The 21,102-nt window shown below is 46.2% G+C and overlaps 1 protein-coding gene across 1 annotated transcript; it reads right to left on the bottom strand.

The window, feature by feature from the left end:
* Positions 1–2,922: 2,922 nt before the first annotated feature.
* LOC115328425 lies at positions 2,923–4,239 on the bottom strand. The gene has a single exon (XM_040216483.1). It carries the CDS (start codon positions 4,237–4,239, stop codon positions 2,923–2,925), a length of 1,317 nt encoding a protein of 438 aa, XP_040072417.1.
* Between the last annotated feature and the right edge of the window lie 16,863 nt (positions 4,240–21,102).

Raw genomic sequence — 21,102 nt, forward strand, 5'->3', positions numbered from 1 at the left:
ATGCGCAGTGGTCATTTGTACCTCGATCAGATCTTCTTTTGCACCGCTGCCGTGTTCAGCGAGTTCGACAGTGGATGGTTGCCGCAACATAGCTCTCCTATTATTTAGGATATGCTTCTGGTTTCAGGAAGAACTTTTCGCACGCAGTAGAAAACGATTCGACCAACAAGTGAATTCGTGTGGCTTAAGCAGACACTTACAAAGCCGATTACAAGGTTCAACTTATATTATTGTTGACTTCACATTTGCACTGATTTTATATTGCTTCTATCGCAGTTATTCTCGCCAAAGATATCCTAAATTAGAATTGACCAATTGTAAACTCGCACCATGATTGGATATAATTGAGACCTAGACACGTGCTTTTATATTCGTCTATACGTTATAGTTGTCGCGCTTATTTTAAAGTTCTTCATAGATCATCGGCAAATGTCTGCTGGCTTAACATCTAAAAAAAAGGACTAAAGTCCCCTGATAATGTAGTGATTGCGACAGGCGAGCTGGTGGATGTTAACCATTTTGTTCTTAGCCCGAGACTGAGGCAGGAAAAGAGGAAAATTTGAAAGTTCATTTTTCTTCTACTTTGAAACTTTACTCTTTTCCTGCCTCAGTCTCAGGCTAAGAACAAAGTGGTTAAAGTCCCCTGTGATTTTGCAAAAGAAGATACAACAAGTCCTTTATCTTTTAGTAAATTTACCGTAATACTGTTTGAAGTTAAGATTTTGACGAGGGAGCTATTCATGGTAAAACTATAAATAGGAAAAACCAAATATGTTACTAATGATTATTGAGAATATATGAGTTTCTTAAAATATCGAAGTTCATGTTGTGAACAACAAAATGTCTTAAGAAACATATAAACTAATTTAAAGGCATACTAAGACAGGTCAATTTTGATTGTTTTCTAACATTGTTTTGTAAAATAACAACAAAATAACGGCGTTTCTTTAGCGAAATAAATGTAACTGTGCAAAGTTACTCTTTCAATTTTTTAACTACCTGTTGCAGGGTTACTTTTACCTCTAAGTAACTGTAACTGTAACACTATTAGATTTCAGCAGTAACGTGCCCATGACTGGTATCAAAAATCATAAACAGAAACAACCTACTTTCAATAATAGCACGTAAGGTTCTCTCTCACCTTCCAGTAAAAACTTGAATGTTGCCACGCATACTTCAAATGTAGACTTAAGTACAGATGGATTGCTATGAACGAGAATCCGTTTTATCACGAGATTAAAGCAACCGACTGCAGCACTCTACTCGTGTCCTACGTGACCACCAAATCCTGTAGATACGTTATTTTTCGCCTGTCAATCGTATCCATACATCCCGCAATATCCACCACGAAAACATTTGATCACAAACTCCAAGAACTCTTTCTCCTTGTCGAGGGAAAGAAGTGTATTGACAATCGACCAGAGTGATCGCATAAGTGTGCTTATACGTCCATTTCCACGGGAACACTTTACGTGCGATTGAAACGTTCCTCCTTTATTCAAAAGTTCAGCGCATACATGCAAGTATACTCCGTATGAGTCCTTGTTCAGAATGGTCAAAGTAATGGGAATAATTATTCAGCGCTTAATCAATAGTAATATTATCCACACTTAGCTTAATCTCGGAATAATTACCACAGAAGAAAAACAACTACAACACTCCTCTCGTCAGAAATCGAGCCTAAGGTGCACGGCAGTTTTTTTTTTTCTAATAATGTGGACACATCGCAACTCAATCCGCATTTAAATTCTCCAGCATAAGCATTTTTGCTTTAGCATATATATATATATATAACACGGGCACTTCACACCATCGTACCTGGTCTCCGAGGAGGATATGAACGAATATGTGCAGATGAATGAACCGTACTTAATCCAATGAATCAAAGCATCAAAGTTTCCAGGAACCCGCCGAAAGCCAAAAATCCTGGCTCCGCCAATTTTTGGCTTTCGGCGGGTTCCTGGAAACTTTGATTCTTTGATTCATTGGATTAAGTACGGTTCATTCATCTGCACATATTCGTTCATATATATATATATATATATATATATATATATATATATATATATATATATATATATATATATATATATACCTGCCAACCTGTGGACTTTCAAATTCGTAAAACTCCCGCGGCCGCGGGGGGGGGGGGGGGGGGGTAAGCAAGAGGCAGGTATCTTTAGGGATGAATGATGATTTATTCTGTCAGCGATTTTTCTGTTGTCGATTTCGCCTGTTGGTTCATTTTTTCAGCGATTTTGCTGTTGCTGATTTCGCCTGCTTCAGAAAGTTCTCCGAGTACACTTGTTCAAAGCACGCCCCATTTTGATGCCCCTTCACCATGAGCAGGTTTGCGAGGGTCCTGTCGGAAACTGAGGAGCGGAACTCCGTCTGCGTCTTGTTTACAGTGCTGAACAGTCTTTCACATTCAGCATTGCTATGGGGAATCGTCAAGATCCCCAGCATGAACACTGCAATTCTGTGGAACTTCAGCGTTCCGTCGACACTTCGAATGTCCCCTACCTGTGCCCACTGTACGTCACTCCTTGGTTCGTTTAATATAGCCAACGAAAGGTTATTATATGCTTGCAGGTTGGCGAACTCAGCTTCGAGTGCATCCATTGCCTCATCCTTTGACTCATTGCTCTGCTGAGGCAGCAGTGCAGGGAATGCCGTAACAAAATGGCGTATGCTGCTGAACGATGAGGTGTCCAACGACTGCAGTTGGGCAACTTCAGCCATCCTGAAGTCTACGTTTTCCAAGGGAAACTTGTTGCGGATGTAATCGCATACCGCTGCGAAGTACAAACGAACAGCAGAAAAGAACTGCTCTCTCTCATTTGGCTTGAGCCTTTCAACAACGGAATATGTCATGCTACCAATGACAAGGTCCTTATCTTCTCTTTGGTTCTCCACAGCTCCCTAAGCCAATGTCAGCAATGAGTGCCATCCCTTCAGAACATCTGGGCGGACGAATCTCGTCAAGAGATCCTCTAGAAGCTGGTTCAAGAGGCCCCTGAGTATGTGAATCTGAGGAGCCTGTGTCTGAAGCAGGCAGTTTGTCTTGTCAAAAAGTGGTATCACATTTACCAGAAAAAGACAGTATGCCCTGTTCAGTTCCGATGATAGGAAATAAACCAGGCGCTTCTCACGGGACATGATGCTGGCCTCTCCTGATTCTTGAGGCGGCTGCCTGAGCTTTTTAGCATGAGGCATAGGATTGACTCCTTTTCTCTTTAGTGAGGGTCCATCTCCAGCACCATCAGCACTTTCCTTTCCTTCATGACCTGCAACCTTGGGGATCTGTGCAGCTGTCCTGGATATCTGTACCCTAGTCTTGGGAAGCTGTGCAGCAGTCTTGAGAGCCTGTGCAGGGGTCTTGGGAGCCTGTGCTGGGGTCTTGAGAGCCTGTGCTGGGGTCTTGAGAGCCTGTGCTGGGGTCTTGAGAGCCTGTGCTGGGGTCTTGAGAGCCTGTGCTGGGGTCTTGAGAGCCTGTGCTGGGGTCTTGGGAGCCTCTGCAGGGGTCTTGGGAGCCTGTGCAGGGGGGGTCTTGGGAGCCTGTGCATGGGGGGTCTTGAGAGTCTGTGCAGTTGATGGGATCTTATAGGACTCCAAAAACAGCGAGCTTCGGTTCTCGCATTTCTTTGTTTCGCTCAAGAAAAAGCTTAGAAGTGGTTCCCACTGGTCAAGCAGCCTCTTCAGGCACTTTCCCAAAGACAGCCAGCGTGTTGGCACATGCTTCAAGACCTTTCTGACTTCGATGTCATGTATCCTTTGAAAATCTTTCAGTCGATCCTTACGTTTCACACTCTTCTCTAGGTAGAAGAAAACGTCTACCAAAATCTCATCAACTTTCACAGGAAAACATGCAGCACCTTTCTGGGCGGCTAAGTTGATCAGATGGCACGGACAACCAACTACAATCAAATTTGGCTGAGCCACTTTCAAGACTGCGGCGACACCATTTTTCTTGCCGATCATGACATTTGCATTGTCAGCAGACATAGCCAAGCAATTTGCTATCGGTAAATCCCGGGACTTCAGCACGTCCAGGATCAAATTTCCAATCTTACGACCGGATGCTTCTCCTTCGATTGTTTCAAGGCACAGAAGGCGGCTTTCTACCTTACGCGTCTCTTCAACGTAATAGGTCGCAACAATGGGATACAGTTGTGAATCCCTGTTGCTGGTCCCATCCACGGCAATTGAAAAAGCCCGTCGTTTTAAGGCGTCCAGCATAGGCACCTAAGCGTTGGCGGCCATCTCCCCAACAATTGCCGTCGTCTTCGTCCGTCCACAGGCATAGCGCTTTGCCTCATCGGCCTTGGGGAACATTTTTCGGAACAGGGGTCCGGCGTGGTCACTCACACTCAGAGGAATGTTATGTTCAACGAGAAATGCCGTAAAGAGGCATTCTGCACGAATTGCACCATGGTCGTTGTCACTTTGAAAAAAACTTACCAGATTCGACTGGTTATCCGCGGCCCGCACATACCCCTGGTGTTTACGCGAAGCGATGTGAAGCTTAATGTCCGCCTTGCCACCGTGCGGAACGTTCACATCGCACGTGCACGTTCGACAAAATCCAAACTTGTCTCCCTTCTTTGACGGCAAAAAACACGGAAATTCCTGCGAGTAGGATTTCAGGAAGACCTGAAAGTACCTCTTCTGAGGTTTGGAGGCGGCCATTGCGCCGCGAAGCCACCGCCACTAGAGCACAGACACCGCTCTTCACGCCACGAAAACTGGCCGAAACAGCGAGGCTGGCGAGGCCTAACACGCCAAACCAAACAAGAAACCAACGTGCGCCGCCGAACACATGAACAGCCTTTGGGCTTTGGATTGGTTTTGGATCCATGGCCAGCGGATAGACATAGTAAAATCCACGACTCTGCCGTGGACTCTGCCGCGGACGATACCTATCGCCCTCTTGTGGCACGAACAACAGCCTTACGTACAAAAAAAAAAAAAATTTGTTTTTTGTAAAATATGAAGCAAGATTCGTAAAATCGTAAAATTGGTCCCAATTCGTACATTTTACGAAAAATTCGGAAGAGTTGGCAGGTATGTATATATATAAATGTACACATCAGGGGCAGTTTTCATTATCGTACGTGGTCTCCATCCGCATATTTTCGATTACACACATGTTTAAATTCTCACAGCAGCTTTTGGGAATAAATTCAAGCAAAGCTTGATAATGCCGACAAAGACCAGAGAGCATTGAACGAGTCGAGCGCAACACACACATGCTGTATATGGTTGCGCCCCCTGCCGCACACATAGGCCTACTACCACCCCACACAGGCGGCACGAGGAAACCACACGCTTAATCGCCAAGGTCAAGACATTGCTGATCCCCAATATACGACAGAACGATTAAGCTAGCTTAATTTCTGTAGGTTATAATGCATCTCAAAGTATCGTCCACTTAGCATTGAACTAAAAACCGACGAAGTACAATCAGAGATCAGGTTTCAGCGCGAACTGGCGAGTGATAAAAAGAAGACGTTTCCTGTACGTGTTTACACAAGCGACTTTGTGCGTACGTTTCTGCAACGTTTTCTGACTTTTGTTCGTTGATGTCCTAAAGATTTCAGCAGAAACATAAGTACTTTGTCTTAGAGTCCCAGGAAACAAGCTTGTAAACAAATGCGTTTTTGTTTTAATGGACTCGCGTTGTGCATGCCGGCCGTTCGTTGTGGGTGCCGTAATGTCGGCTGCCGGAGCAGACGACGCATATTGTCCTCACCCTCCGTAGGGAGGGCGCTGGCATCAGGGCACCATACTCTCGCCGAATGTGTCCTCGGCTGAACCAGCCGAGGACACATTCGCGTTTACGCGTGTTTGGGTGGGGAGTGGCGTCCTTACAGCCAGAAGTGGTTGCTTGCGGACCGATGCGCGACATCGCGCAGTGCCTCGCAATGCGCCGCAAGGAAGTAGAGACCGGGTCATCTTTGGATGGGGTAGTAGCGGGAGCGTGTTGCGATAGACCAGGCAGAAGTCAAAAAAAGAGAGGAGGGTCACGTGTTCGCTCGCGCCACTGGACGATGCGGATCCGGTTCTCCGTTCACGGAAGCGACTTCTTCGTTCGGAGAGCTGTGGGGAACGCCTCGAGCAAAGTTTTTCAAAGGCTGTCATGGTTCAAGCCGGGCAGAATGTCGTGGAAGCCAGGGAGATTGTCTTAAGATCGACCACTTCGACGCTGTCGCCGGGCGTCGCCATGTGTTACCTTGAACTTCGTTATTGTTCAGCCGCTAGAGACAGTAGCGCGTTTTTATTGGCTCTTGACTGCCGTCGACTGTGTGTCAACGCAACTGTGTGTACAAGCTTGGCACAAGCTCTCTTAGCAACGGTACGCTTCCGCTTGCCGCTTCTAAACGCACCGCGCCCGAAAGCAACTGTGGGGATGTGCCTTTAGTCTTATGTGAAAGTAGCGGGGCAGATTCATACGTGAGAAAGAAAATGGCATGTAAAACTTTAAGTTTATAACTTTATCGGTCAAGAGTTACGTAAAAGTACATAAACTAACACAGTGTCTCCTGAGTAAAACTCAATGAGAAAAGGTAATGATGATGAGCCCTTCCTTCGGTGGAACATACATGGGGTTGTTCGTTTTCGGGTTTTATGTTTTCCTAAATTTGGGAGGTAAAAATCGGGTGCTATTTTTCAGGCTGATAATCGGGGAGAAATAGGGTTTTTTTTAGGAAACATTCGGAAATCCAGGTTTTATCGGGTTAAATGCACGAATGTACTCAATAATACATTATTTTTCTCTCGTAATTGGAGGGTACTACGAGCTGTTTATTGCTAACACGTTAAAATTCGGGATGTGTTTCAAGCTGGTAGCGGGGGGGGGGGGGGGGGGGGGGAGGGGGGGTTTCCAGCTTCGACTGCCGTCGGTCGCTTCAAGGGAAGTTCCGCCCAAGGAATCCTCTTCTCTCTCAGGTGCCAACAAAAATCCCGACCGTTCGAGGGACGGTAGTCTTCGATCAAATATTTCGCTATGAAATACACTTGTTAAGTTTTCCCGATCTGTTTACGCGACTGACTGGCTCGAACGTTGTTCGTGAGAAAGGTTGGGCGTCAGCGCGATGGCCATGCTACCCGAGAGACCCTGTTGGGCGTCGACACCTTAGCGATCGAAGGGGGATTGATAGTGCATTTCACAAGCTGCGTGCAGTAGGGCCGAAGCTACGTGGCGTGCCGAGGCGGTTCCACCTGCACAGCGGGGGGGACGTAAATGTCCAGGCCCCAACGCCTATTGTCGCTTTTCCTCAGCCAGCCTCCGTAGAATGCCACGGTGAGTTAGGCGCGCTCGTTGGGCGGTTGGTTGAGAGCCGTGTAGCGTCCACACTGCTGCACGCAGCTTGCAAAGTGAACTACAGGTCACGGTTGTCCCGAAGTAGGGTAGATAGTGTGTGTGCACGGCAAACTCCGTGCGGCGTAAAAATAAAGAGGTTGGTTATGTGGTTTTGAAATTCGGGGAGAAATCGGGTTTAACCCGATTTTCCTGAAACATGTTCGGGGTGTAAGAATCGGGTAAAATCGGGTTTTACCCGAAAACGAACAACCCTAAACATACAGCATAACACCCCTGTCACGCGGCTCTGATTAAAAATTGCAGTAATCATACGACTTTTAATAGAAATAAAAGTTAATGTGCAAAGGTTTCTAATTTTTGCGTGCATTAGGTTTAATCAACTGCTGCTTTCCATAACTAAAAACAATGCTAATATTGAAAGTAATCTTACAGCCGTGTTCATTAGAAAATTTGAGTACAGAAACTTCAGAAACTGGCTCCACACACATCAAGTCCTTATAAAATTTTATTGTTTTCCCGAACAGAGATTTGATGGCAAAATATTACAGGAGGACACTTAATATTGTCTACGTATAGGAATGCGAAAGCATTAGTACATGCAGCGCATTCCTACAAGCAGTGCGCCCCACTGACCTCCGCAGAGGCCGGCCGGGTGGCGCGACAAGACTGAATGCAGAACGTAGAGCACGTGACAGAGTTCTGCGCAGGGAGAAATAGGGGAAATTTCTCTCTCCTCCTCTACTCCCCTACGCCCCGCTTCCCGCCACGCCTGACACGTGACCCGAGAGAGAGGAAAAAACGGCAGCAAAGCGCGCGCCACCCTCTCCCCTTTACCGGCGCGTGGCCGCAAAACCAGGAAGAGGGCTTCTCTGGGCACGTAACGCACATTTACTTTTATTTTTTATTAAATGTGGTATAATTCCTGCAATTTATATTCATAGTCGCGTGACACGGGTGTTATGCTGCATGTTTCACCTTGGAACTATGACGCGTAGCCGCCAACATGAATTTACCCGACGTTTTTCGCTGCTACAGACGGAATTGAGCTGCCGTTTTTCGCTGCTACAGACAAAATTATACGCCGTTTTCCGCGGTCGCAAACAACGCCGGCTTCGCTCCACGGGACAGTTAATGTTTTCGCATGAAAAATGAAATTGAGATAAACGCCTTCGAAAGTCAGAAAGCTGTACCATAAAGCGCGAGGCACATGGACGGCAGAATCGTCCGATCCGACGTCCGATCCGACAGTCGGAACGCCGCTCCATACGCTACAGTTTGAGACACACGCTTCCGACCTTGCATGCGACGCGACGATCCGTTCGGCTCTGCCCAGGAGATCCAAGCACTCCAGCGGAGGTCCGCGTTCATAGATCTCTGGTCCCAGATTGACGGTTTAGCTCACACGAGCGAAGTTAGAAGCTCGTTCTCGTTAGCGCGTGCATTCTTTGCCGGGGCCATCTTTCTCGAATGGGTCAGCGGGATCCACGCGTCCGGCTTCCCGTCGCCCGTCCCGTTTTCTTGTTCGTCCCGACAGACCCAGTACGTCATCATGACGTTCGCGCTAGCTGTGCCGTCATTGGCTGGACGCATCCGACAATCCGTCCGCGGTGTGAAACTATCTGGCATGTTGGACGCATTTCGGATCGCCGATCCGACGTCTGAAGCGACCAAATTTTTCGGATCAGGCAGTCGTACTGACGGATCGGACGTCGGATCGGATGGATGTTTCGCGCATGTGTCTTGCGCTTAAGGCCTGTCCGAACAGGACACTGCAAAAGTCGTCAGGCAACACGACTCCGACAACTCGTTCGACAGCCCGCTTCCGGCCTTTTTTTTGGACAGTTTTAGACAGACCTTTAAATGCTGGCACCGTCTAAAGGCCTGTCTGGACATGCCTTTAGATGGTGTCAGCATGTCGAAAATAATTTTTATTTTTTTCTGAAAAAATTATTTTAGTTACGGGTGAAACTTTTTGACAGCATCCATGAGGATATTTAGAAGCTCATGAGACCAAACAAAGCCATGATTTCATAAATTTAATATAGTACAAATTCCAAATCACTATAGGTATTAACTTGCACTTTCCTTTAAAATGTATTTTAGCCTAGAACGAAAATATGTATCTATCCATTTCCCAACTTGAACTTAGACAAGCAAATTATCCAACTCGTAATGCTGAGATATGGATAGTGCCACATTCAAGCACAAACTATGGGAATCAGATGTTACAATGTACCCTCCCCCATCTTCTGTATCGTTTTTATGAACTCGACATAGATATCTTCAGTATGTCCGCCAAACAAATATGTTCACTTTTTTTGTATAATAATTACTCCCACGTAAAAAAAAAAAAAAAAAAAAAGTTTTTAGTTTAATCTGGTTTTACGCGTTTTGCGCGTGTTGTTATTTTTGACATACTTTGCGTTTCTTTTTTCTCTACCTTTTGTTTGCATTGTTCTTTTTAGCAATATAGATGATGTCTTTCCCATGCTATAATGAATATGTCAAATACTAGTGTTTTTCCGTTTATGCGTGTTTTTCCCTGTGCTGCTATAGGGGGGGGGGGAAGGGGGGGAAGGGGGGGGGAGGGGGAGAGAGGCTACTTAATCAGCGTGTCAGTCGCTTTTTTCACTGCCTTCTTTTCCGATTCAGGGATCAATAAAGAATTTGAATATAAATTAAAAAAATGCGACTTAAAGAAAAGTTTAAGGTAGTATTTCTTTTAACTATTTGCTTATAGTATGTGAAAGCTTTAAGAAACGCAGGGTGCGGCACGACCCAAGTATCTACTTATTATTGGTCCTGAGCTAATCGGATCGCGGCATTAGCAGAAAAGAACGTTGAGGAAGCGAGAAGCTTCAACAGAATAAGCCACACCCTGCGTTTCTTAAGCTATCAGGGACTGCGGCGATTGCCGTTCCTAATATATGTCTATTATGTTTGTTCGACAGCAACGGTAACTGAACATCAGTTCGTTTATGCGGAACACAAAACCTGTTACGTGGTTGTCATTTTGGGAGCAACGGAACCAAGTAAGTAGTGCGGCCTTCACAATTTCAACTTTTACCCCAAGTTGTTAATTTTTTTTTTATTACATGTAGTTTCTGCACATCACAACATAGGTTGCGCTTTATATTAAAAATAGACACAAATAGGCAATGTATATTATTACGATGTATCACCACTAATTGCAGCGACAAGATAGGACGCTTTATGGAAGCAATACAACGCGTTTTTGCAACCTGCGAACCGACATTCTACTGCAGCTGTGCGATTAGTGCTGATGAAGTTTCTGACTTTCACGGTCAAAACGGAGTCAGCGGGTATTGCCTGGCATGCACCATACCGAAAGTTCCCGGTGTCCGGTATTGGTTATCTATGTATGCTCGCTCGTCTTTGTAATGCCCAATGGAGATGACGACCAAGAGCATTTTGACAAGCGGGACGAAGGGTCCGGCAACGAGCTTGACCTCCAATCGGCTATTCTTCAGATTTGCCTGAAGGTAGGCGTCATTTCAGGCGCGGTGCAAGCTCTCAAACAAATAACGGACAGCTGCATCTTTGTCGGTTCAGCAAAGCAAATCTTGTTCGAAATAATTTGCATGGGCACTGAATCTATGACTAAAAAATGAACCGTAAAGTTTGCGGTCAAAAACCAGGAGCTGATGCTGCCACTATTGCGTCGTAAAAACAATGACGCACTGTAAATCTCGTTTGCACTAAATTTAAACGGTGAGCATTGAAATCTATTGTCACTAGGTGTTAAAATCGACCGTAAACCAGATTTACAGTGCACCGTCATATTTACGGGACTGTAACGCGGTTACAAGTAACACGTCACTTTTGTTTTTGGTAACGTGTAGCTACTCGTTACTTTTTCAGAACAGTAACGGCTAACGCATTCACGTTACATATTTCGAGTAATTGCTAACGGAGTTAAGTTTCTTCTTCTTCCCAAGACTTAAAAAAAAGTTAACAATTATTTTTTTTTGTGTTTCTAAGTGCCAAGCCATGTGAAGATTCTGAGTTTTTGCGTTTTTCTTTGAGCTTTTTGTAAGTATTTGTAAGTGAAACCGTAAGAAAGATAAAATAACTATGTTCAGTGTCTGCATGGACATAATATTTCTTAAAATATGGCGCGTATGCATACCCGTAACGTCAAAACACTGCAGTGAAGATTGTTAATTCATAATGAAAAAAGTTACGCAAAAGTAACATGGGTTACTTTTTATCAATAACGGTAACGGCAACGCGTTCCTTTTATTTTAATGTAACGTAGAACGGAAACGCGTTATTTCACGCTCAAGTGACTGGTAACGTATTTCCTTACTTTCTTTCGGTAACACCTACAACACTGCTTCGGTTAACAACTTCGTGGTACGACGCGGTCGGAGTCTCCTGCCAAATGTGAAAATAGACATTCGTCACGGCCTCATGCGCCTGACCTTCAAACGTGCCTTTGCGAAAGGAGGTTTGAAAAGTACTCGGTGAGGAAAGCAGCAAAGCACATGACTCGGCAATTACGTGAACAAAGTCCCACAAAAAAGCCGATCGCTGCAGCCGTGTTGCCAAAAGTTGTACGTGTTTTCACCAATCCGCATGCATTTACATATTTTAATAAAAACATAAACTTGAGATATTTTATTCCTTTAGTTGCAAATCATTCTCAGCAGTACACATCTGAAATATTATGCAATGTTTACGCGCAAAACAGTTAACGAAAAAAAAATATTTTGCAGACTACTTTGTGGCGCGTAGGAATGCTCCTCTCAAAGTTGCGAACCGCCCTCAGCCTTTGGCTGCGCTCGGAAGGAAGTTAAAACGAGGCATAGAGAGACAGCTTCACCGGAACCCCGCGCGTCCCCATTCACGTCACAGCGCACGTGACTCGGAAGAAGGTGAAGGAGTTGAGAGGTGCCGAAAACTTCAATCTTTGTCAATTTTTAAAATAAAAACTAGGACATGCAGGCAAAGGCGTTTTTTGTTTTTCACTTCAGAAAGGTCGAGACACCAACCCCCAAATTATTTAAGCAAAGCAGTGAAATTGTCGCACAGCTCCTCTATGCAAGCGAAGGACAAAATATATAGAAGAGACTTAAAGAAAAAGGAAATTAAATCAAGAAAAATGGAAAATAATATTGCCCCTCTGCCCGCACCACAAAGGTATAGCAAAGAACAGAGAACGCGCAATAAAAGAATCAGGCTTGTTTTGTATTCTACACCATCTCACCTTAGCATGCCACTAGCATTGCCAGGAACTCTCGCTGCACAAGTTTTCAAGCAAGCAATGCACGTTCAAAAACAAAAAAAGCTCACATCTGTAGTCATTGCTGCTGGGCTGCAAACTCGAGAGAAATTTCCCAGATTAAGGTTATACTGCCGCCCGCAGAGCCGAGAAAGCAACGCTTGGTCACGGTTTTCTAGAAGATTCCCGTTCATTCTCGCACCAGACGTAGCTTTCCCTCTGCTTTGTTATTCTCGAAAGTTCCGGTTCATCCTCGCCCTGAGCGCGCGACGCTCGAGCCTTCTTTGCCGGTAGATAAGCAGCTACCCGCGACCTTGCCGAGTTAGTCTCGCCAGCGCTCCGTAGTGCCGCCGAATCGCCGCCCGCTTTTCTGCTGCCTCGACGCTCCTTCGTTACTTATTTTTGTTTGGCACAAGTTTGCCAATTAAACCTTTATCCTTTAGTTCACTGTTCGGCCTCTCGTCGCCTCAATTCGTGACATTTCTGGTGGAGGTGCGCGGTATGAAATCCGTGCAGCGTACCCCATCAAGAACTCGATCAGCAAGCCCCATTTCCCGACGACCTTCCGTTGAAGACTCGGAGCATCGTGCCAGCCGCCGTCTTCAAGGGCAAGCTCCTGAATTCGGACCACTCCCGGCGAGGACAAGCAAAGCGAAGACGACGATGGCCAACCAGTCGCCGAACCCCGCCGCTCCAGCCGTCGTCTACCTGACCGTCGCTCCTTGTACGCCGACTCCCTTCCCCGGCGAGATCCACGAGGATGTTGAAGACTGGATCAACAACTACGAGCGTGTGGCGCGCCACAACGAATGGACTGCGGAGCAGTGCCTCCAGAGCCTCTACTTTTCGCTGGAGGGTACTGCGAGGCATTGGTTCGAGAATCACGAGGCTTCGCTTACGTCGTGGGACATCTGTGTGGCCGAGTTGCAGCGGACGTTCGCCACCCTGCACCGACGGGAGAGGGCAGAAGATCTCCTCCGGATTCGAACGCAGGGCCCCAACGAAAGCGTCACACTCTTCGTAGAAGATGTCCTCCGCCTGAGCGCCCGTGCCGACCCACGAGCCACAGACGTCAAGAAGCTGCGGGTCCTCATACACGGGGTGAGAGATGACATCTTTGGAGGCCTCGTGCGCAACCCGCTGGGCACCGTCGAAGCCTTCGTCACCGAGGCGACAAACACCGAGCGCGCCCTCCAAGCGCGCGCTTCCCACTATCTGCGGCATCCAAGCGTCGCTGCAACCGCGCTGCTTAGTGGCAAAAACTCTTCTGGTAGGGACATCCGCGAAATTATCCGGGAGGTCGTCCGGGAGGAACTCCGCCAGTTGCAGCCAGCCGCAAGTCGTCCAGCGACACTCTCCATCGCCGAGGCTCTGCGCGAGGAAGTACAACGGGAAATCCACCCTGAGCTTCCCATCCACACGACGACACCGGAGGAACCGACGTTAAACTACGCCGGAATGGTCCGCCGAGCACCATCAGCCCCGCGTCCGTACATGGCGCCTCCCCGACGCGTGTGCCTCTAGAGCCGCAGCATTCCCGACGCCAGGAAGATCGGGCGCACGTTCGTCCAGAACAAGTTGCGCCAAGGAAGACCGACGTATGGAGGACGGCCGATCGATGCCCGTTGTGCAACCACTGCGGGGAAGCCGACCACAACTACGGTCGATGCCCCTACCGCCAGTTGGGCATACGAGGGTTTGCAGCCAACAACCCTCGACCATGTCTTGGGGAGCGACCTTGGGACATCGAGGACTTTCTCCGCCACTCTTCCTCACCTGAGTCGTCTCGCCGCCGAGGATTCTGTTCACATTCTCGTTGCCTTAATTCGCGAAGACCGTGACCAAGCAACGCTTGGTCACGGTCTTCTAGAAGGTTCCCGTTCATTCTCGCACCAGACGTAGCTTTCCCTCTGCTTTGTTATTCTCGAAAGTGCCAGTTCATCCTTTCGCCCCGAGCGCGCGACGCTCGAGCCTTCTTTGCCGAACTTTCGAGATAGTGACGCACGGTAGATAAGCAGCTACCCGCGAGCTTGTCGAGTCAGTCTCGCCAGCGCTCTGTAGTGCCGCCAAGTCGCCGCCCGCTTTTCTGCTGCCTCGGACCTCTTTCGTTACTTATTTTTGTTTGGCACAAGTTCGCCAATTAAACCTTTATCCTTCAGTTCACTGTTTGGCTTCTCGTCGCCTCAACTCGTGACAATATTCACGTCCATGTGGGAAAAAGGGGAATCTTGCTAGTTTGAGGGAAATTTTAGGCACTGAATATATGCAAATTTAAAGGTAAATTCTGATTTTTTTTTCCGACATAACATAGAATTTGAGTGGCTTTGGCTACATTTGGATTATTCCCTCCATCCGTTTAGCGGTTTGTTGTGCGACCATCAGGCAGCAAGGAGTGAGGAGCAATTGGAGAACTTTTTTCGGCAAAATCAGTTTTCATCGCCGCCTTGAAAACAGCGGAGGAAGCGACTCGTCAACTGGAAGCTTCTGATAGGACCGCTGTGCCTTCTCGGAAAAGAAAGCTTGAGTGCAAAAAGAAATACTGCGATATCAGGAGGTACAGACACCATGCAAGATACAAACTTACCGTGGCGAATAATATTTCGCGAAGTGTTGTACACACAACGCTGCCTACCATTTGTCAAGTTTCATGTGTTCAATTTTGAGAACTCTTGCTTGTGTTACACCTTTTGTTTTGGACTGACTATTATAAAAAATCACCAAAAAACTTAATAAAGCAGAACCATGTTTTGATGACGCGCATAACATTTAAGTCCAAGATGGGGTTTCATTCGTCAGTTTGAATCTCCCAGTAACCTTTCCCCTCGCCAGATTTCCTTTGACCACCTTTTTGGCCTGATAAACTAATTTTCGCGAAACGTACGCGATGCTTAAAGGTTACATAATATATCTCTCATTGCAAAAATTGAAGTGGCGCAGAGAGCAACGAATATTTTGTATTATATAATTATTTCGGCAAGCGAGGGAACTTTCGGCAGAAGTAGGGAAATGTCGGGCGTCAGCAAGGGAAATTCTGACTTCCCGTGTAGGCAGCCCAGCATTGCTGACATTTATGATCGTGGCATGGAGTACACAGAGGAACAAATATGCAAACCAAATGATGCCAGAAAGCACAAATGAGTTCAATTCCTTTAAATAAACTCCAAGCTAGTGCAAAGCTCCTCTGGGTATGCAATGTCGAAAAGGTAGTACGCGCTTGGTCGAACATGTAAATTTCGTCCATCACAGTTATTCCATCACTTGAGATCGAGTACTGTTGGCTATGTGGACGGTTTCCGCTACAAAATAAAGAACCAATATAGGACCAAAATGAAGGTATAACCTGCCGTAAAATTCCGAAAATGTTGCTCCCACCAATATTTGAAAGGATACCCGACGTTTCGAAACCAACTCAGTTTCGACTTTAACTCTCACCCAACCAGGCAGATTTTTGCCCAATATGTGTACTTTCCAATAATCAGTTGTACCCTGCAAAACTATTAAAGCAATATAAAACTGAAGGCAATAACGACAACTTGAGGTTTTCGAAAATAACCGATACTCATCATAAACTACCGCGTGGGTCTAGTGGATCGATGGCGGTTTGAAAGGACCGCATAAACCGGTTTCTTAAATTTCCGAGCTGGGACTTACTAAACGGATGCTCGAAGCTGGTGCATTCCTTTATAGAAAGTAGAATACGTGAAAATGCCGGGGAGGGGGGGGGGGGGGAATTACAGCTAAGCTTTTTATCTCAAAATCATCGGAAAAAACTTGTGGGATATTCTAGAGTTTGGTAAGATTGAACAATTTGTGAACTGGAGTGCCAATAGAATTGGCTTACATATTTTTCACTTTGTTTGGGCTAAATAAGCGCCACAGTAACACATAACATTTTTTTCAGTGTACTTGCAATGTATAGAGAAAACATAGTTTTTTGTATTTCTTGATTTACGCAGGTGAGCCAATCCTTTCACAATTTTAGTAAACGCTTCCACCAATTTCAGGCACCTCTGTAGTATATTCTAGCGCAATACGTAAAGATCCCGATTTTGCCGTCCGTTCAAACAGCCATCGGTCCCTTTGACCCACGTGGTACAATGCATGGTAATCATGGGTGCTGAATCTTGATTTCTGTCAGTTACTCAATGGTCTTCTTATTAAAGCTAGGAATGAAATGAGCATTGGTAATCCAGGACGTTAACTTAAGACAGTTATACCTCATACTGCGGAAGTAGAAGACAGTTTTTTTATTATCAAAGTATTCCACAAGCAGTAAAATTAGACACACGATGTCTGCTTGATGACTTTCGGAGAGCTGGCTCTTACGCTCTCGCAGCACTATTCGCAGCTTTTTTTAACCAGATTCTTGCTTCGCATGAACTCAATGATCCTCTTTGTTTTGATTAAAAGAGAATTGTTCAAGGCAACTTTAATGTCAACAGCGTCGAGTTGCTTGAAGTTTTGGAACAAACCGGAAGGCACAAGTAAAAAGAGCCAAGCCTCCTTTTTGCCCTTGATGTTCATACAGCAAGCAGCAATGTTACTCCTTGTCAACACAGCAGCTTGGGCTAGTTGGTTTTCCATCTTACGACTTCAGACCGCATGAACATCTCGCAAACAGGCACTCTATCGATTACAGACACAAAAACAAACACACACGTGCAACGCTGAACTCACAACATTTTGTATTTTGTCTTCCTTTTCTTTTACGTATTGTTAGAACAAAAGCTCCAACTTGTCTTGTCCTCGTGTTCTTATCCGATTTTTAAAACACATTTGTAAAATAGTCCGTGTTTTTGGTCTGAAGGTGAGGAAATCTAATTATTTCGCAGATAATGTGAAAGACGGGCAGCTCATGCGTCCATCGTCAAGCCCGGCAACATGCTTCGCTTCAATTATTTTCCTTGTTAGTTGGTTGTTGTTGCGGTCTAGCACGTTGCAACTGCGTTGTTGTTCCGCACACCCGCAGTCCCGGCAGTGCAGATGTAGCTGTCGTGAGTTGCCTCTAGTGATATTATTGGGGGGTTTGCGAAGTTAGTGGTTGAGGTAGCGTCCTCATCAGCGTACCCCGTTGTCTTATTAACGTGGATTGCAGAGAATTTCTTCAAAAATATGAAAATGATTAGAGGTCACTAAACCTCACCCAAGAGAAAGGTACACTAGATTTATTGTTGTGCCTTATGTTCACATCTTCTCCCATGGAGTAGCAAAAAAGTGAACGTTGATGTGGCATTTTCAGCTCCGAACAAGCTATCCAGCGCGTGCAAGAAAAAAAGCGCTTCTTCAAACCGATGAGAGAGATGCACTAAGAAGAACAAGATAACTTTTTTCTAGTGTACAAAAAGGGTCGTTGTTTCGGCGGCGCTACTGTCGCAGCTGTAGACGGAAGAAGAGGAAGGAATAAAGGTTGTTTTTCACCGGTACTGGAGCAGGGCGGTCGACTTCAGCTGCCACGGCAGAATACATCAAATTGATGAAGAATGATGGACTGGCATGCATGAACCTAGCAGTGCCGCCCCCTTTCCTTCCCTCTTTCGGAAGACATGTTATCCCGTGGAAACAGTGGCGGCGAGCGTTCCAAAATTACCTGCTGGTTTCGGGGAGAGACGCCCATGGACCTGCTCAGCGTTTGTTCTCATAACTACCGAAGTGGAGCACCTCAAGAATGTGCATGAAGTTCTCCATCGCATCAGCGAAGCGCGATTGAAGCTGAACTACAAGTGCATCTTCAATGTTTTGGAACTGTCCTTCGTGGGACACCTTGTCAGCTTGCGGGGAGTGTCACCCATGCAAAGCCATGTTGACGTGATTGTCAAGGCCCAAGCACCTACAGGCGTCACCATGCTACATTCGTTTCTGGGCATGGTCGGCTACTACGCCAAGTTCATCACTGGGTATGCAGAGCTGGCAGAACAACTATGTTAGCTACTACACAAAGGTGAACCTTTCCGCTGGACTGCTGCTCGGGAAAACAGTTTTCAGAGACTCAGTTTTTACTTTTCTCCGAGCCTCTCCAAAGGTTAGAACCTAAGCGGCCCGTGGTCGTGACAACTGACGGCTCAGCATACGGACTTGGAACTGTTCTACAGCAGAAGAAAAACGGAGACCTTGTGACCGTCTTCTTTGCTTCTCGAACTCTAACGCCACAAGCGCGGAAATACTCTTCTGGAGAGCGTGAGGCGTTGGCTTACATGTGGGCGTGCGAGCACTGGCGTGTTTTCTAGTGGGGTCGGCATTTTACGCTGCAGACCGACCGGAAGTCACTGGTGACACTGGCAAGGAGCAGGCCAACGACTATTCAGGATTGCAAGAGTGCATGCTTGTTTGCTGGCCTAAAGCTTCACCATGGTTTTCAGGAAGGGAGAAGACAAGTTTGTGTCAGATGCTCTTTCGCGTATGCCTCTTGATCCGCCCGGGGAAACCCAGGAAGACGAGGTTGTCTGTGCCATTTCTTTGTGTCTATCGCAGCAACAGTTAGTCGAAGAGATTTGGTAGGAGAACCGTCTCCAACCACTGATTGCTTTGAGAACCGGTATTTGGCTACCAATAAACGAGCTGCATCCTTACATGGCACCCTTTCAACAAGTAAAAGAAGAACTTTCCATGAGTGGAGATCAGCTGTTTCGGGGGGTTCGGGTTGTTGTTCCTACCTCTCTTTTTGCGAAGATTGTGGAACTAGCTTACAAAGCTCCCTTTGGAATAACAAGAACAAATCAGGGGTTATTGTGACACATATTGGCGGCTCAGAACAGACAAACACATTTAAACAGTTGTTAGTTCCTGCGGTGCTTGTGAAGCAGGTGACAAGTCTGCAAAATTCGCTGTATCTCCCCTACATCCAGTTGCATTTCTGTCTGTTTCTTGGGAAAAAGTGTGAATAGACTTTGCTCGGCCCTTTTCCAATGCTCCAAGCGACTGCCGGTACGCTGTAACACTAATTGATTATTTCAGCAAGTGACCCGAAGTGTGTTTGACTGCACTAGTGACGTCAAAAAATATCTCGCTTTTACGGGCAGCGTCTAGCCGGGAAGGCTACCCTACTGAAGTTTTCAGTGATCATGGCCCTAAGTTTGTTTCCGCAGTGTTTGAAGCATCTTGGCAGAACGGGGAGTGCGACACAGCTTCAGTTCGGCGTACCATCCCCAGAGTAATGAACATATTGAACGTTTCAACTGTGTGTTCAAAGATTTGTCCAGGAGCAGCGTCCCCTCAAGAAAGCGGTAGTAGAGTACCTAGGATTCTACAGTTGAACTCCTCACGCAGCCACAGTCAACAAGCTAGGTTTCCTCCTGCAAGGACGCCAATTTAAGGACGCAGTCGGACATCGTGGGGGGCCCTTTCAAGGATTTTCTCGATCAACCAACAAAGAGTCTGGGAGAGCAGCGATAAGGAGTGACTAAATACCAGCAGAAGTCCAAGAAGTATAGGGATGCCCGCTGGGGAGCGAGAGTCAGTGTGCAGAAACTTGGAGTTAAAGTACGGTTCAAGCTTCTAAGACACACTTTAAAAGGTAGCCTCAGTTATTCTTCGCCCCTGAAGGTGAGAAAATACCTAGGGTAGAACGCCTACCGCCTTGTCATCCTACTACCAAGCACAAAGCCACCTCCTCAAGATGCCCTGGACCACATACTATGGTTCTCAACGCCATCAATGACCCCATAGTCAGCTGCATCTCCGCCTTTTGTGGTCGCGCAACCACAATCACCTCCCCGCAACATTGTTGCGCTATATTGGCAAGACTGGACGTTATCTCAACGATACACTTTGCGAAAACCACAGTAACCTTGTTAGAGCCAACTCGGGACTTCTGGGTCTGCGCTGCCGGGATTGCGGGTGTACAAACAACTACGTGGTTGCACCGTGATAGACCGAAAAAACAAGCAGCTAAATAGGGAAATATTTGAAGCGGAGCATATTGCCAGGCTTGACGATGAAGCGAAAAATAGGGACTCTAACCAAAAATTTAATAAACATTTGTTTATTAAATATTAACATTTGTAAATGTTTCTTAAATTTTTGGTTAGAGTCCCTATTTTTCGCTTCATGTCTACTCCTAACCAGGCAGAGGGCTGCCGAACGTTTACCTTCAAGGCTTGACGATGGATGCGTGAGCTGCCAATCTCTCACCTTTTCTGCAAAATAATTATTAGGAAGATAACCGCGGACTATCCTACGAGTTTGATTTAATAGGCGGAGAAAACAAAACGAACACAATACAGTTTACAGGTTTTCTTATAAAAATACGTAGAAAATTAAGACAAAATACAAAAAGTTATGAGTTCAGGGCTGCGTGTACGTTTTTGTGTCTGTGATCGAGAGAGTGCCTGTTTGTGGGAGGTTAACGCTGAGTGAAGTCGTAAGACATTCTTCCTTTGCAGTGAATGTGTGACCTTCATGAGGCGCAATGCATTGTCTTTCTGACTTACTTCTATTTCTTTCTGACAGAGTTCCTCAAGCTCAGCTTGGTTTCCTTTCAGGACATTTTCAGCCTAGTCAGGCAGGGAAGACGTGTGCAAACATGCGCACTATATTT

This window comes from Ixodes scapularis, unplaced genomic scaffold (assembly GCF_016920785.2).
Source record: "Ixodes scapularis isolate PalLabHiFi unplaced genomic scaffold, ASM1692078v2 PGA_scaffold1__304_contigs__length_218370807, whole genome shotgun sequence".
Classification (NCBI taxonomy): Eukaryota; Metazoa; Arthropoda; class Arachnida; order Ixodida; family Ixodidae; genus Ixodes; species Ixodes scapularis.

Bases quoted from the DNA above. Each gene is read 5' to 3' on its own strand.
- LOC115328425 (XM_040216483.1), bottom strand. From the start codon at position 4,239: ATGCTGGACGCCTTAAAACGACGGGCTTTTTCAATTGCCGTGGATGGG.